The sequence below is a fragment of the Melozone crissalis genome, unplaced genomic scaffold, assembly GCF_028551555.1.
Source record: "Melozone crissalis strain CALT ecotype California unplaced genomic scaffold, PUWL_Pcris_2 ptg000023l_1, whole genome shotgun sequence".
Taxonomy (NCBI): Eukaryota; Metazoa; Chordata; class Aves; order Passeriformes; family Passerellidae; genus Melozone; species Melozone crissalis.
Window position 1 is genome coordinate 22,337,810 of NW_026535801.1, and position 17,956 is coordinate 22,355,765.

General features: G+C 37.2%; 1 protein-coding gene across 1 annotated transcript in view; it reads left to right on the plus strand.

Annotated features, from left to right (window-relative positions):
* Positions 1-17,664, plus strand: part of LRP2 (LDL receptor related protein 2) — a 110,656-nt gene extending 92,992 nt beyond the window's left edge. Inside the window, exons 65-79 of the mRNA XM_054278254.1 lie at positions 1,006-1,137; positions 2,809-2,952; positions 3,690-3,855; positions 5,496-5,624; positions 6,293-6,513; positions 6,941-7,117; positions 7,634-7,753; positions 9,549-9,639; positions 10,207-10,274; positions 10,434-10,554; positions 12,931-13,060; positions 14,954-15,073; positions 15,169-15,276; positions 15,711-15,782; positions 16,241-17,664. Coding sequence (XP_054134229.1) covers positions 1,006-1,137; positions 2,809-2,952; positions 3,690-3,855; positions 5,496-5,624; positions 6,293-6,513; positions 6,941-7,117; positions 7,634-7,753; positions 9,549-9,639; positions 10,207-10,274; positions 10,434-10,554; positions 12,931-13,060; positions 14,954-15,073; positions 15,169-15,276; positions 15,711-15,782; positions 16,241-16,402 — 1,961 coding nt within the window. The 3' untranslated portion in view covers positions 16,403-17,664. The remainder of the gene's footprint in view (positions 1-1,005; positions 1,138-2,808; positions 2,953-3,689; positions 3,856-5,495; positions 5,625-6,292; positions 6,514-6,940; positions 7,118-7,633; positions 7,754-9,548; positions 9,640-10,206; positions 10,275-10,433; positions 10,555-12,930; positions 13,061-14,953; positions 15,074-15,168; positions 15,277-15,710; positions 15,783-16,240) is intronic.
* Positions 17,665-17,956: the final 292 nt, after the last annotated feature.

Below are 17,956 nucleotides of genomic sequence, written 5' to 3' on the forward strand. Positions count from 1 at the left end.
GCTCTCTTTCTGTTCTGTTCTTGAACAGACCTACGGTAAAGGTGTGTTGTGTCGTATTTTTGCCCTGGATTTTATGCAGATAAAATGTGGTGAGGAGTCTACTCAAAGGCCATGGTTTGTGGTCATTTGATATAGTACCTTCCCAGTTGGTGTTTCAGCATGTTTTCATGAGAACCTTTCTGCTTGTTTCTCCCAGCTCCTGTGGACAATTTGTGTGGTTTTTTAAAATGGTCCAAGGCCACCCCTCCCTTTCCTGCCTGCTGATATAGTTTCTGAGGACTATGTGTCTTGTCTTCAGCATTTCAAGAAAGCTTTGCTCTTGCATCTCATTTTAGTCATACCTCATCTTTTGTCTTGCCTTATCGATTTAACACAAAAATACATGATCAAAAATGCATCTCTGAAAATAAACCTGTTAAGCAGGATTTGAGTAACTATTGGCAATCTGTAGTTAAGACATGGTAAACAGCAGATGAGTGATGGGGAGTTCTGTTTGGTTATAGATGCTGATTTTAAGGATCACTTATTAGGTCACTGATCTTTTAGAGCATGTGGGGAAGGCACAAACCTACCACTTCATGGAGTAAAGATGACCAGCATAGAATCATCAAGGTTGGAAGAGGCCTTTAAAAATATCCACTCCAACTGTCAACCCAGCACCACCACTGTAACCCCTAAATCACTAAACCATCACCCAGCACCAGATGAAGATGCGTCTGAAACACCTCCAGGGGTGGTGACTCCACTTCCCTGGGCAACCTGCTCTGATGCTTGACCACTCTTAGAGTGAAAGTTTTTTTCTAGTATGTAATCTGAATTTCCCCTGTCTCATCTTGAGGCCATTTCCTCAGCTCTTTTCACTGCAGGCAGCATAAAAGAGTCCAGCCCCCACCTCACAGCCTCCCTTCAGGGAATTGTATAGAGCAATGAGGTCACCCTGAGACTCCTAGACACTAAACAAGAAAGAAATCAAGTTTTAGGAATCTTTTCTCTTCTTGTGTCTAGATATCAATGAGTGTGAGATCTTTGGAACATGCACCCAGGACTGCAAGAATTCCAAAGGAAGCTATGAATGTTTCTGTGCAGATGGCTTCAGGTCCGTGGGTGATCAACAAGGGAAACAGTGTGCAGCTGATGGTATGTTAACTGATAGCAAGATTGACTGCCACCTGTAAAGAGCAGGTGCTATATAGCAACTTAATGAATGTAATCCTCTGTTTTATAAGAAGAGGATAATGAAAGCCAGACCTTATTCTGAAAGATAATACTATCTGTGTATTCCACCTATTCCATAATTAGGAATGAAAGTGCTCATCTCTGATGAAAGTGCACATCTCTGCTTCCAGTGGTAAACATTAGAAATGATGCTTTGATTTGTATGCCTGACTTCATTTCTCCTGAAATTTTCTGCAAACAAAAACCTGTTGTCCTGTGTTTGTCATCAGAAGGAAATTAATGTTGCCTATTCCTGAAGTTTAGATTTTTTCAACAAAATAATGCATCAGAAAAAAGTTGCATTAAACTGGTATAAATCAAAGGCAGTTTGATGACAGGTTGCCATTCATTGTTCATGGACTGATGCACACAAACAGAAGGACTTTGGCCAGTGTTTCAAATCAGTCATTGGCTTTTTATCATACCACAGTGCAGTGACTACCATGTGTGGCAGTCCTTGAAAAGGCAGAATGTTGAGTCAGAAAATAATAGTAATATATCAGTAATAATAAAAATAAAGAGGTGAAGAAAAGAGAAAAAAGTGACAATCATGCAGCATTATGTAAAAACGAAAAGCACTACTGTTTCTAGAAAAGTAGTTACCCTATAACAGCTTTAAGAGCTAAGTGATAGACATATGGTGTGCCTAGTCAAATGGAAAAATCTTCAGAACAGAATGCCTCTGACCAAACTTAGATGCTACTGGAGGTTTTGAAATCTAAAAACTATTTGTAATATGAGAAATGCTACAAGAAAATGGAGTCTCCAGGTTACCCATCCAGGGGCCTAGTTCAGCAAATATTTGCTGCTGAGTGTTAGGCTGGAAATGCAAAGGACATTTACACTTCAATTTCTGCCTGGCTGCCTGTTTGTGCCTGTGTCAGAAATCCAGTTCTTTGACACCCTTCTTCACAGGCTTTGTTCAGGAAGCATCTAGACACACAAAGTATTGAAGGCTAGGTAATAGAAGATAATATGATTGTAGCTGGTAACAATGAACTTTGTTGTGCCTAAGTTCTATTTCTGTAGAATAGAACTCTGCCCTGCTTTGTCATACAATCTCACAGCCTTCATAAATGAGGGTATTATGGGATGTTATCAGGCTAACCCAGAATTAAACTGTGTCCAGGAAAACATTCATCTGAATATGGAGCCATTAGAATTCACAAACTTTAAGATAGAAGTTGGACATGTCATGGCTTCATGGACTGGCAATTTATTTGTATTTTCAAAATTTTTTGCTGTACTTTGAGGGGGAAGTGGAGCCACATAGTGTGTAGTGGCATTTTGGTTTTGAGATGTGATGATATGCCAACAGTATAATTTTTAAGAATTTTAAAGGAATTATGTCCGTGCAAGGTCTATGGTGAAAGGGATAATACTACCCTCAGTGGTAAGCATTTCAATTTTTATGAATTTTGGAAAGCCATGAAGTTTGGATATCTCTGAAGCTTTAGGAGAGCGTTACATTCCCTCTGTTTCTTGTACAGATACAACTTGTGAACATCCCATTTAGTTTTAATTAGAAATGACTTTCATCTGTTTTTTCTAAAATGAGAAGTACGTGAAAGTAAATTGATGATTGTTTCCCAGGTAATCCTCCATTGTTACTGCTGCCAGATAATGTGCGCATTCGAAGGTACAACATCTCATCAGAGCAGTACTCCGACTATATCGATAACCAGGAGCGCATCCAAGCTCTGGATTATGACTGGGACCCTGAAGGGATAGGCCTGAGTGAGTATGCTAATACTCAGTCATGCAATGGTTGGTTTAAAAATACGCATTTCTGCAGCATGGGTTTTTAATTTACACTGGAAAGCAAAATCAGATTAGATCAACTGGCCAGGTCTCCATTGAATGTGCCCCTCCCCTCTACTCATTCTCCAGCATCATGTGGTTTCTTTTAATGCTTTAATTTAGCTTAGCTGGGTTTTGATCTGGTTTTCCTTTCATTTTAATGTGAGTTTAGCTGTAGAGTTGTGGCTCTTTAGGATTATGCTGCAATAGAAGATTGTTATTAACCCCTTCCTTTTGCCTCTGCAGTTCCCAAACCTGGCCCAAAGTTCCCAAACCTTGCAAGGACTTATACTAAGCAGAAATGGCAATAGATCCCTGTATTAACTTATTTTTTTGCTTATTCCTTGAGTTCCCTTTCTTTGCTCTTTCCACAGGGCCACTGTCCTGGGCCACACTTGCTCCTTAGGCTTGTGAGAGTCTAAATTACTCTCAAAATCATGTGTAAAGAGCTAAGATCCTCTGCTCTTGAAAAATGTGATATATATTTCTTGATAATCTAGCTCAAGATGACTTTGGATATGTATCTTGCATATGATGGCTGACTTTAGAATTTACACACTAACACAAGCTTACTCATAAATAAATAGGGCTGGTAACTTCACATAAAAGCCTCAGAAAAATTAGAATTTTTGAAAAATATGTAATTAACTAGACATTTCTCATCTTTTTTTAAGGTATTGTGTACTTCAGCATTCTGGGACAAGGTTCTGAGTTTGGAGCCATCAAACGTGCTTATATCCCCACATTTGACAGCAGTAGGAACAATCCAACAAAGGAAGTTGACTTGAATCTCAAATACATAGTTAATCCTGATGGGTTAGCTGTTGACTGGGTTGGAAGGTAAGTACACTGAAAAGCTGGAAAAATGCTGTACCTTTAATGTGTCAGTTTGTGAATTTGATCAGGCTGTACAAAATCCACTTTTTTATTCCTTATGAATTGTCTCTGAATGTGTCTGGTCTGAAGGCAGGTCAGAACAATGTAGTAAGCTGTCCTTGCCCAGACAGCAGGTTAACAGGTGTGCATGTGGCTGACTGCATCACATGTTCTGTGCAACTGGCAGATCAGTTGTGCATCAGTGAAGTGATAATGCACAAGCCTCCATATCAGATGGATTCTTCTTCAGTGACTTAGGTACGCTCCAGGGAACAAGCTTTCCTTGCTTTTGGAAAGAAAGCTCCCCAGCCCACAACAGAATTTTATCTTTTATCTTTGCTCATTCCTTACCAACCCTGTGCTGTATGAGCAATCCTAAAACAGAAGGAGCTCTGAAGTTTGATGAATAGATGTGTTTTCTCAGAAAATGGTTAGGTTTTTGTAATTGTGTTTCAGAGGTCTTTCTCTCTCTACTGACTGTGGGTTTTTTTAGCCTAAACCATGGTAATCTTTTGAACTGAATCATAGAAATCATGAGATCACTCCTTATGTTTATTACCTTGGAGAAGAGCTGGGACAAAGTTGGGCTTCACTCTTGGAAGTTTGATTTATGGTTTGCAGTGTCATTTCATCTTGCGATACAACTGTTAAAGGACATGGTGGACAGGTATAGCTGTAGCTCATGTGGCATTAATGTTGAGAGGAACCTGATGCATCCAGGATACATATCACAAGCATCCTGGTGAGGCTTCAGCTTCACCTTGATGAGCAACTTCAGCACCTCAAGCGTAGTGATGCACTGGTTTCAGAACAGTGTTTAAAAAACTTTGTTTCATTAGCTGCACAATATATAAAATGCTACACATGGTTTGAGACACTTAGTCTTGCTGCTCATCTGCCAAATAGAAATTACAGTATTTTTTCACATTCCCAGGTCAGCTAGAAGATAATTTATTCAAGCAGAAGGCACCATATGATTAGTGAGTGCATAATAATGAATCTGTTTATTATCTAAGGTCAAAAAAATTATAAAGGCATGATGATAAAGATAAACAAAATTCAAGGAAGAGTAGTCTGAGCACCCTGTTTATTAGGACTAAAGGCATTTTCATCTGATATGGGAACAATTTATTCATTAGTATCTCTGTCAGAAGACAATAGTCTAGAGAGGAGCTGTGAACTAATAAGCTGGATATCTCTAGAGCTGCTGCATAAATTACATGGTAAATGAATTTTTTACTTGTAATGAACTTCATCATCTTCTGAAAAAGAGAGTCTTTAAAAGATGCTTATTAGCCACTTCTGCTGCTTAAAAGTAACAATGAAAGTTTTCAGTAGTCCTTCAATGAAGATTATTTGATGGGAATCAGAAGCAGCTGCAGAAACTTTTTCACAGGAAAAAAACAAGTGAGCCAACAGATCACACACATTTGCTAAACTTACCTATATTTAGGATCTGTATATTTTATACAAGTTCAGTAATCTATACAGGTTCATTATATTAATTTTCTTCAAGTTTGATTGAGTGTGTCTTAATTTTTTTTATTCCTCTTCCAAGTGTAAACTATTTACTTTTGGAATGTTTTGTGTTTTATGCAATTCAGACATCTTTACTGGACTGATGCAGGAACTAATCGCATAGAGGTGGCAAAATTAGATGGACGCTATAGAAAATGGCTTATTTTTTCTCACCTGGATCAACCAGCAGCTATTGCTGTCAATCCAAAACGTGGGTGAGTATTGCAGGACTTACCAGAATTATTTCCAATGCTATTCGAAACCAAAAAAACCCACAGTGGTAATTTTTCAGTAAAGACTATGGGAATGTTTTCTGGAACTTCCTTTTACTAACATTGCAAAGTTTGTGAGCATGGGAAAGCATTTTAGGATTAGATTTAACCTGGATGCCCGTTTCAATGACAAGGCCAGATGGTTCAAATAAAAATCACTTTTCTACATTATAATGTGCCCACCAAATTTCTCAGATACTACTGAAACAGGGAAACAGCTGGGATTGTCTCTTCACCAGCTCCAAGCAGGACAGTCATAGCCTCCTCCATGGGGAAAAGCAAGGCAAATGCACTTGTAAATTCAGTAGCTGGGCTTGCTGCAACTTGGATTAAATGGGAGATCATGAGATATTATATGTGCTTCTCTCAGTTGGAGTACAGCAGCAGAGCTCCCTGAAGTGACATGGATGCTACAGCTTTATTGTGACTGATGGATGTTCTTTTGGTATTTATCGTTCAGTGAACTCTCTGTGACCTTCCCAATCACATCTGCAAAACATAAGTTGCTGAACAGCTTTTTTTTCCATTACTGATCTTTTCCATGAAACTCCAAAGGATAATCACAGTGACCAAATTCTGAACTGTATCCATTTATCGTTCTGTCCTTTCAGGCTCATGTATTGGACTGACTGGGGAAGGCAGCCAAAGATTGAATGTGCCTGGATGGATGGACAACAAAGACAAACTCTGGTCTCTGAAGACCTTGGCTGGCCAACTGGTCTTTCTATTGATTATTTGAACAATGATAGGATCTATTGGAGTGATTCTAAGGAAAATATAATTGAATCCATGAGACCTGATGGGACAGACAGAACCATTGTACTACATGGAGGTAAGACTGCACTATGCAATTAATAGTAACCAAGATGTGTGCTAAGAAGCACTTGGGCTTCACAAGTGGGGCTATTTTTGGGAGCTTTTCAAACATTAAGTCTTGGTAGTGTTTTCTCCTTTATACAGTGATCAATGGCATACCAGGCTCAGGGATGCCTGGTAACTGGACTCCCAGAGTGGAGTTTGTGACCCAAATAGGAAACAATGTAAAAAACTGGATTCTTACTTTTTTATGTATACTATTAATCAGTATTAATCCATGTGGGCACTGAGACATGAAGAAGCACATGACGATATAAATATATGACTGCATGTGTCTTAAAATGAAAGCAATAAATCATGTATTTAAGCTGAAGAACAGCGGCTTTGTCCGTTCTACTGAAGATTTGGTTGCTGACAGTATGTTACTTGGTTCCTTTGAGAAGTAGGCAGTCCATACAGCCTTGATGTCTTTGAAGGCCATTTATATTGGATAGCTAAAGAACGAGGAGAAGTCTGGAAGAAGGATAAATTTGGAAATGGAGAAAAAGTGAAAGTTCTGACCGTAAATCCTTGGCTTACCCAAGTGCGCATCTATCACCAGCACAGATACAATCAGTCAGGTGGGTAATCAGGATCCCAGTGGGCCATTTCCTGCTGTGAAATTGAAGTTGGTATTGATGTCTGCAAAGAGCTTAGTAAACTTTTGATAATGTGTCTATTAGTAAATGATAATATTAGTTTCTGAAAACCTAAACATTTTTTAGAGACTGACAAGTATTTTCTGCACACCCAAAATGAAATCAACAGTGGAACACCACACACTGGTCTTTTGAGTCTCTATAATATGATCCTGTAATTTCTTTTTTCTCCCTCCCTCACGTGAACAGTTGTAATATATCTTTATTCTTGCAAAGTGCAGATCATTTAATACTTGGAGTAGTTGGTTCCTGGTGCTATATTGGCTCTCAGCAGCCATTGTCTCTCCCTTAAGAATGTAAGGGTGTAAGAAAAGGAGGAGAGAAGGTTTTAGTATAAATGTGCTATGTTGACACAACTGACTGTGGAATTGCCCTGCCTTACCTCAGGAATATCCTGCATTGCTACTTCAAATCTTTATCACTTTATCACTTTTTCAGTGCCTAATCCCTGTAAAGATGTCTGCAGCCACCTCTGCTTGCTGAGACCGGGAGGATACACCTGCTCATGTCCTCAAGGGACTCGGTTCCTAGAAGGCAGCAGCACGGAATGTGATGCAGGTAGAATAATTTGTCAAACTGGATATGAAAGCAACAGAAGCTTTTCTTTAGGAATACAAATACATTACTGAATTAGAAGTATGGAGAGATATGCTAACTGATGTAATAGATATTGGTAAGTCAGAATATCTGGCTTTTATTCTCAGTCATCACTGATTTGTGGTCATCTTGTACATTTTCTTTAATGTCTTTGCATGTCATTTGTAAAATGGATATAGGTCTAAAATATTTTTGAAATTTCAAAATATTTTTTTAAGAATGTCTTGATTTCAGAACTAAGAATTTCTGACAAATTATTGTTAACAATTCTGTAGAAGCTCTTACTTAGTTAGTATCATAGAAACTTAAAGTTTACAGAACTTAGGAGTGTGGACAGAGATAACTTCTGGATAATTATACTCTGGAGAGTCTTTTAGGCACTAGAATTTCATGCTTGCAATGCATTTGTTGCATTGCAGCAAAACCCTCACAGTGTTTCCAGGAGCACAAATCAGATAGAATTTCTCAGCCTTTACTGAGAAAAGTGAAAATACCACTGCAGAATTTCTATTTCTCTCTAGCTGAGAGTCTGCATTCTTAGCTTACAGTGGTGTAGGCGGTAGACAGATGTCCTTGTACTTGTCCTTGGAATGTATCTTTAATACATTAATGATTTGTAGCATTATGTCTGGCATCTTTCCTATGGTTAATTTTCTCTGAATTATATTCTAATTGCACTGAAAGAGAAAATGTTATCACTTTGACACTGCCTTACCTCCAAATTACATTTTCTTAATAATTAGTAGTGATATTTTCTATTGCCATGGGATGTGAGCTGCAGAAAGAGGTTACAGTAATATGTAATAGTGAATGAATATATGCAATATGTGTTTGAATTAGGGATCAATAACTGTTGATTGCATTTGCTAATTGCTGTGTATTGCTCTGGAGACACTGAATTTGATATTCATTACTCACACTGCTTTATATAAAATGTTTGGGAATTAAGAAAACTGGGCTTGTGCAGTGACCAAGCATAGTTTTTGTTCATATATTTAGTTTATTTGGCCCTATTGCAGCTACTGAGAGACAGCCTGCAAAACCTCTGCCTTTCCTGTTTCTTGCACCTAATTTACTTGAAGGGAGTTTTACCTGTAAGAAACGTTGTAGCAACACACTTCCTTCTTCTGGATCATAACAATTTTGTGATTTATGTCCATCCTCAATCTATAGCCTATAATAATGGCTCAGATCCAGGGCTCTTCCTTAAGTACACTTTTCTGACAATATATCCAGAGCTCTTACTGAAGACTAGTATGATTTTTTTCCCCACTTGATTCAGCATTAGAATAATGCTCTTCCTCTCTGTGTATTTCCATCCGTTGCTTTTCTTCGTAAGTAATTGCATTCCAGTTTGGCCTTCTCTGTACAACTTCCTGCTGGTAGAATGGAAGAGTCTAAAAGAGAGAAAGCATTGCTGCTTTCTGAATGGAGAGGTTTGAAGGGTGATGTTGGGCTGTATTGCATGGAAAAAAGAAAGTGAGCAGACACACAGCTTTTGAGCTGACTGTGCCTACACTCTACTAAGTTGTTATGTTCTGAGAAAAGGTTTTGCTTCAATTAATTTAAACTGATTTGGCAGAAAAAATAGACACAAGAGCAACAACCTCATGTACTATCAAAACCAAAAATTCTGAAAAGCGGCCTGTGAGTTTGCACATGCATGATCTATAGAAACAAAGAAAATGCATTATTGATATTATTTAGTTTGTTGAGGATGTCTTGATAATGCATATGTGGCTTCTGAATTTTGCAGCTATTGAGTCCCCTCCCACAATGCCACCAGCTTGCAGGTGCATGAATGGTGGAACGTGCTATATAGATGAAAGCAGCCTTCCCAAATGCAAGTAAGTCTGTATGTTGTTAGGGTAATCCTGGTTCAGACTGTGCTGGTTTAGTCTCATGAAACAATTAAACTCTTTGAAATCTGTTGGAAACACTTCAGAAGGTGTCATACACCTGCAGTAGCATTTTTAAAACAACTATGGAAAAACACATGCATAAAAATATCAACAAATAAGTAATGTAAATGTGTCAGTTTGGGGGAAAAAAACCGAAACAAACCCCAAAACCAAAAACCCAAAGAGGCAAACCTCTGAAAATTCTAAAGTGCTATACCCCAAAATTACAACAATGGAAAAGTGACTCTCAATAAATGTAGCTTGGAACAGCCAGCAGGTGCCACCAGTGCTCCACTGAAACCAGACCTCTGACTCAGCACTTTTTATTTTCACTTCCAGTTCTCTGAATATGGGAGACATACTATATTTACATACAGTGAGTGCAATATATAATTACTGAGCATGGAGTTAAAATTTCTGGGTTGTAGAAAAACATTTCAGAATATAATCATAAAGCTGAGATCCCAAAGTTAATAAAAGCCATTCAGTCAGCTGTCCTTCTTACATTTACAGATGTTCTTATGGATACACTGGGAATTATTGTGAAATAGGATTGTCAAAAGGAGTCCCTCCTGGAACAAGTAAGCTTCAAGAATATATTGCACTTGACATTTGAGCTAAGGAATTTGTAATACCTCACCATGATACCTGTTCAGGGTCAGGCTTTTAATTCTCTGGGTTCTTGTTTTGCACTGAACTATGCTTGCTTGAATGTTTTCTCACTCTCCTGTCTTTGGCAGCAGCAGTAGCAGTGTTGCTGACAGTCATACTGATCATCATCATTGGAGTGTTAGCGGTTGGAGGTTTTTTCAACTACAGACGGACAGGCTCCCTTTTACCAGCACTTCCCAAACTACCAAGGTATGTTTGGAAGGCTTTCAGAGCAGGAATGGCTGTGAACTGGAAATGTAGATTTGTTTCTAAAAATTTCTGAAAAATCAATTTTTGCCATGTGCCCTTTCTGGTGGAAAATGGGAAGTGTAGTGTTGCAGTATCTCCAGTGAATTTTTCATTCCAGGCAATACCATAGCTGATGATTATTGTATAACAAAGGATGACTGTAAAACTCTTTGACATTCTAAATTAGCTTTTAAATAATGGGCAATATAGAAGACCGTTCACCAGATCTGAAGCTGCATGTTCAGTTCAAAAAGATACAAAAGACCACAGTGAAATGTTTTCATTTTTTATAAAACTTTGACCTGAGATGAATTGAAGAGATCTTTTAATAAGTGAAAGTCTGTACTCATCTGCAGTCCTGTACTCATGTGCTTAAAAATATGGCATGTGTGTAGTGAACTTTTGTTTCCAATGTCTGAGACAATGCCTACACTGCTGACAGTCATACTATTGAGTGAAAACCAGCTTTGTGAAATGTCATCAAAAATATTTGATGTTTTAAATCAAAGAAAAATGAAGGAAATATATTTTAAATTATTTAAAATTAATTTGTTTTAGTAAAGATGTTAAAATATGATGCTTTGATTTTTTTTTTTTAGCTTTAAGCTAATTATGTGTTTTAAAATGCATAAAAGCACACTTCATAGTCCTTGCACCAATTTCCCAGTTACAGCTCTTGAACCACTGTAGTAATTAAATCACTGTAGTCAGTAATGTGGATGTAGCTAAAACTGCTTCCTCACTGGGGGATTACACTGAGCTAGTGACACTGAGTGAGCCCAGATGAATACAGCCAGTATAATTAGAGGGATGGAGCAACTCTCCTACATAGAAAGGCTGAGAGAACTTGGTTTGTTCAGCCTGGAAAAGAGAAGGTTTAGAAGTGACCTGAGGGTGATTTTCTAGTAGATGAAGGAAAATGGGGAGAGACTTTTTACAAGGGCGCATAGTGACAGGACAAGGGGGGAATGAATTCAAACTGAGTGAGTAAGTTTAGATTAGATATTAAGAATTAACTCTTTGTGATAGTAAGTTTAGATTAGATATTAAGAATTAATTCTTTGTGATAGTGGTGAGGCATTAGAACAGATTTCCCAGAGAAGTTGTGGATGCCTTGTCTCTGGCATTGCTCAAGGCTGGGTTGGAAGGAGCTCTGAGCAACCTGGTTTAGTGGAAGGGGTCCCTGCCAATGACAGGGAAGTTAAAACTAGATGATATTTAAGGTCCCTTCCAGCCCTAGCCATTCTATGAATCTGTGATTCTAATCCAACTTTTTCATGAGTTTATTTATTTCTGCCATATGTCTTAGTGCTGCCATTGGTCAATCCCTCTTTAAACTTGGCACTCATACCTTTACAGCAGACTCAACTCAGCTACAGCTTAGCTCTTGCCTGTGGTATGAGACCTGTCCATGTACAGGAACTGTAGCTAAGAGCTACCATTTAAAAATTGAATCAGCTGATGCTTACAGGGCCGACTGGTGATGCTTCCTGCAGCACCAGCTGTAGGAAAGAAGTCTAGCAGGAGCCAGATCCAGTGAGGACAGACAATGGACATGCAATTCCAGCACTTCTGCCTTCCTTCAAGTTAGGCAAATTTGACAAAATGAAACCAAAGATTAGCTATGGAGCAGTTTTGTAGTTAGATGGGGATGTTACATACTCACATTTCTGTGTGGGAATGTCCTGTATTTGGTTACTGATTTTATCTTTCACTTCTCTTATTATTTTTTAGCCCAACAGTGTGCTTTCAGACCGTTTCCAGTATTATTCATAAATATGTAGAGAGCACTTGTGGTTGTCATAAATCTATACACAGACTGAACATTCACTAGTATGAAAACAGTGTCTTGTAGATATCTTCATTATTTGCATGCATTGCATAAATTGCATGCATAAATCTTCAGTATAGGTGTTGTTGGATCTTTTTGTCAAATTTCAGATGTGTGTTTTGAAAAACAGTTTCAATGAATTTGAGTAATTGAGTGGATCCATGCTTATGTCTTTAAGTCAACATTAAGTGTGTTCAAAATGTAGGTAAATTTAGTGAAATTTTATTTCATTGACATCATTTGATGTCTACATGAGCACACAAAGGTATTTGAGATGATTCTGAGGGGGCTAAGTTATTGAAAACTCATTAAAAAACTCATTAAAAAACTCATTAAACTAATAAAGAAATACAACTTCTGATGCTAGCTTGCCAAAATTCAAAGTGATAATTATGCTTAGAAAAGCAAGTGAAAAAAACTTTGTTATAAACTCTCTTTCTGTGTAATCTCTTCTACTTTCTTTTTATTTTTGTCTGTTTGTTTTTGTCTGTTTGGGTTTTTTATAGTTTGAGCAGTCTTGTAAAATCTAGTGAAAATGGCAATGGGGTAACGTTCCGATCTGGAGCAGATGTGACCATGGACATAGGAGTCTCTGGCTTTGGGGGAGATTCTGCTATAGACAGAGCAATGCAAATGGTAAGGTTTAGTTCTCAAATAATTTTTTAAATTGTGTTCTTTTAATGTAATTAGTAGCTTATAGAAGGGAGCTTTTTATCTATAAAATGATAGTAGGATGATAAATGTGTTCTAGAAAAGAAGTGAACAGTGATTGATAGTTTCCTGAAATAGCTTTTTGTAATTTGAAAGCAAGGACAAATATAGGATGTTCTTTAAAATAATGTGCATTTTTTTGAAGATTTATATAGCAGAATTAAGTCAATTACCCTCTTTTGTCTTTCATGGGATATAAAGGGAATGACTAGACAAATGAAAGCATTGTAACAGGGAATTCTTTAGGATCTCTGTGTTCCATAGAACAGTTTAAAATGTGTGGTTTTCAAAACCAGATAGTATGTTAGAGCATTCAGAGGTAAAACTCACTCCTAACCACAGGATTCACTATTTTGTGTAATACAGTATAGATTTGAAAATTTCTTGGTTTATGAAGTTTAAACAAATCACATTTAACAGTTATGGGAACATCATAAAGTGTAACTCTACTTAATGCACTTTTTGTTATGCACATCTGAGAAATAGCAGATCCCTGTGTTATTCCCATTTACCACAAGTACAGTGTACAAATGACTTTTACTTGTAGGAAACAGATCATGGATATGTTTGAATAGTAAGCACTTGCTGCCAAGCATAAGGTGGGAATTCCCTAAACTGGTGGTGAATAGATATGAAATGAAACAGCTAAAGAAGATAAGCTCCTAGTATGACCTTTGCCTAGCTGAAAAAACATGGTAATTGTTAAAATTAGGCCGCTTGTGTATCAAAACATCCACATAATCATTTTGGTAAATACTGGAAAAATAGCTTTAGGCTTGTATATTACCCCAAATCTTCTTCATGCACAAAGAACTTGTCCATGCTTGGCATTTTCTGGCCTCATACTGACATACTGAAGCTCAAGCAATGCAGTTTATACATTGCCAATAACAGGTCTGGATCCAGACTATCTCTACTTATGTGGCGTTAGTTCTCACTATGTAATCAGAGTATAAACAAAAAAATTGTTGTGTTCACTGGTTTGGTGTGCAGTAGTGAAGAACTGTGGGATATGCCTCCTAAAATTTTAAAATCATATATGCATGACTAGATGTTGGATATTTTTCCATGGGGCTATTCTTAGTCAGTCTAGTTTGAGGGAGCTGACAAGAGTTTACTGTGTTATAAAAAGCCATATTCTGGTAGCAAAAACATGAATCCACTGGGCATGAAGCAGTGTCTGTGAAAATGAGGCAGGTTTAAGGGACTAGCTGCTGTACTATTCCTGTGCTATTCCTTGCTGGTTCTGTCATGAGGCTGTGTCAAAGAGCAGGACAAGTGCGTCTGGGTGGGGTTTTGTTTTCATTATCCTCTTACCTGGTGTAACTCATCTGACATAACTGAGGGGACACACTGCTTTGTCTCAAAAAATACAGCAATCTCCTTGCTGGGACAAAATTAATGAATCCCCTTCTCTTATATATCAGTCACTGCTTATTAATTCATATGTCATTTTGAAGTCTAAATTAAAATATTTATTTGGATATTATTCCTCCTTTGATATCTCTTCCCTGGTCAAGGTATGATTTGTGAAAGTCATCTTTCCTCATCATAAAATACTTTGAGTCAAGTACTGAAATGTGGGGGAGGGGTTGTCCATCTAAGAAATGGGGTAATATTGGAACAATCAATAGTCCACGCTGCCAAGTCAGAGAGTAAAACTAAATTGAGGTGATTTTAACAGATAAAGGTTTTGTCTCAGCCTACATGAAAGTAAACATGTGTTGTTCCCCAAGATGAAGAGTCTGACTACACATTAATTCCTAGGAGTATGGAGGTGTTTATTCCACTGCAGTTGTTGGGTTTTTTCCTCCATAGAATGAAAACTTTGCAGTGGAGTCGGGGAAACAACCAATCACGTTTGAAAATCCAATGTATACAACCAGAGATGGTGGAGCCAGCACAGCTGGTGCAGTTACAGTCATTCGGCCAACACTTGTAAGATAAATTTTGGCTTGACTTTTACCTTTCACTTTCCCTTATGACCACCTTTTCTTCTTTGAAGAATGTTGATTTTGTTCCTTCTCCTACAGGTAGCAGCAGCTGGTGGTGGGGAAAATGAAAATTTTGAAAACCCTGTGTATTCCTCTGTGATATCTACCAGCCCGAAGGAAACCCCTCAGAGTACAGATGCACCTCCGGTAGGAAGTTCAAATGCTCTAAGGCTGCCTTGTTTGTGTTCTGCTCCAGATCAGAAAAATTGAATTGCTAGAGAAGATGCAGTAAACTTAATGTAGTTTCATGTACCTCAATAATTGCCCTTGTGTTGTTTTCAAGACAGGTTTTTCCTTTTTAATATGCTTGTCTGGTATATAGGATTCCATGAAGTAATTTAGTAATTTTTGTTGCCTAGTCTTTTGTGAATACTTCTTTAGGTGAAATAACTTAGTAATCTAGCAAAAAAAGAAATTTGTGTTCCATGCTTAGAATTACAATTACAACCTAGTGATGTAAGAACATCCATCTCAAGTCACTGGGGTAGCAGTCAATGCAAGTGAAATCCAACACTGTAATGGCAGTTTCCAGAGAAGTTTTGAGGAAAATGTGTGAAGTTCTAATAATTTTTATGTTTCAGGAATCAAAGTGGAGTTTTTTCAAGAGAAAAAAGAAGCAAAACACTAATTTTGAAAACCCAATATATGCAGAGGTATTGTTTATATTATATAATTCTATTTTTCAGCTAATGTACTGATGGACTTTGTTCCTGCTTTCATAGGATAAAGATTATTGGTAGATTCTGCTGCTATGTGGAACAGCACAGAAATTCCAGTGCAGGTTAGGGAATGAAGTGGTTGTCTGAGGTTACTAAATGTCGTGCACAATGAGGTGTTGAGCAGGCTCAGCTCAGGTGGCACAGCTGCTCCTGACATTAAGCATTAGAGTAGAAGTTCCAGTGTATGGAGTGTAAATTTCTAGTATTGCTTTTACTCAGCTGTACTATCTAAGGTGAAATTAGCATTTCATTTTGTTACAGGTGCTGTTCTGCAGAAATAATTTATACCATGACATTTAACTTTAGGAATATTTATTTACTGTTTCTGAAAGCTAATATTGGATGTATGGTGCATTAGAATGTAAGGTTTTATTTTATCATTATTGTTTCAGATGGAAAAGGAGCAGCAACAGGACACAGAAAATGTCCCTACCCATTCTCCTTCACTGCCTCCCAAGATTATTCTGAAGAGAGACCAACCCCTAGCTTACACAGCAACAGAGGATACGTTTAAAGACACCGCCAACCTTGTTAAAGAGGACTCTGTGGTGTAACTAGGTAACTCATTTAGGGAAATTAGACACATCCATTTGCACATATATTTTTTATAAACAGAAGAGTAAGGTTCACATTCAAATGCTTTATAAAAAGATATACAGATATACATCTCTTAGCCAGTGACTGGAGATGTATGTTGAAACTATGCCTTGTTTTTTTGACAAATGCCAATTTCTATTTTTATGAACAATTATCGTGATGTACTATATGTATATCTTTGCACTGAAGCTGTCTGAAAGTAATGTTATAAATATATTGTACATTTGTAAATTTTTCTGAGATTATCTTGTTCAGTGATGTTGCTAGTAGAAATTTGTATGGAATCAGTCATATATTTAGGGCTAAATTAATTATATAAATGCTTAAAACTAAAAAAAAGAGAACCAAACAAGGCAAATAAAGGAACATTACTGATTTACAGGGTCTTTAGAGTGTACCTTTAATATCAGCACCTTTAAAAAATTCTACTGGTGCTCTGGGCATCTTTGCCACCTGTTTTATATAGTACTGTATATAAAAATGGGTATCTCTTCCTCTTGTGTTAAACAAAAGATGAAAGAGTCAATGCAGCATTATTATGCTGAATAGTTACCTGTGCAAAATGTTGTTCTTACAATGTTGCCTGACATAATTTCCTCTCAATCTATAAGACACATACTTTTCCTCTAGGTTCCAATTAACACAATTCCATTAATAGTGTTCCTATGAAGACTGGATATATTTAGATTTTAGTGCCACGACAACTTAATGAGCTTTTCTCTTGCTCATCAATGGAATACCTCTGTTCTTGGCTGGAGTCTCTGGAACTATGTTCTCTTTGTACTATGAAGTAGCTAGGTTTCTGTAGCAGCTTATTTCCAAACAGCAAAATATGAGAGACATTGGTTCATTTCAGAATTCCTTCAGGTTTTTTTTAAATGTGAAAATTTAATTTTATTGACTATTTATTTCCTAAGGTGGATATTAATAGAAAGGGAAGCAATTTCTACTAATGCAGTCTTTGTAGTTTTCTGGTTGTTCCTCTAACCTTCCATCAGAATATACTGTTGATCTTTTTAGCTCTTCTAATAATTAGCCAAGATAGTTTCCACAACATGAACCATTTGAGAAAACTGATTACAGGACCATGTTCTTCAGTATTCCTGGCTAGCTACTCATACAAAAGATTCCTGAATTTATAATGATTGAGACTTTTGCTACTTGATTGTTTTCTATCTAAATTCTCAAAATATATACTATTTCTAATTAGAATGCTTGTAATTACATTGTAACATACTTTGATTAGAAAAGACAACTGTAAAATGATGCTGCTGAATAAGTCTAATAAACATATTATTTTATCACATTCCTATTCCATAATTTGTGTCAAGGCTCTATGTACTTTTTCAGTTGTGGAGACTTCCGTGCACTCTGAGAGGAAAACAACCATGCCTTAGATAAAGTTAAATAAGAATAGTGCTTACTGCTTTACACAACTGTCTAAAGTTCTTCCTGTAAGATGATGTCTTGATACTGACACTGTATCTCTGTAAGTGTGAAAGCTGCCCTGT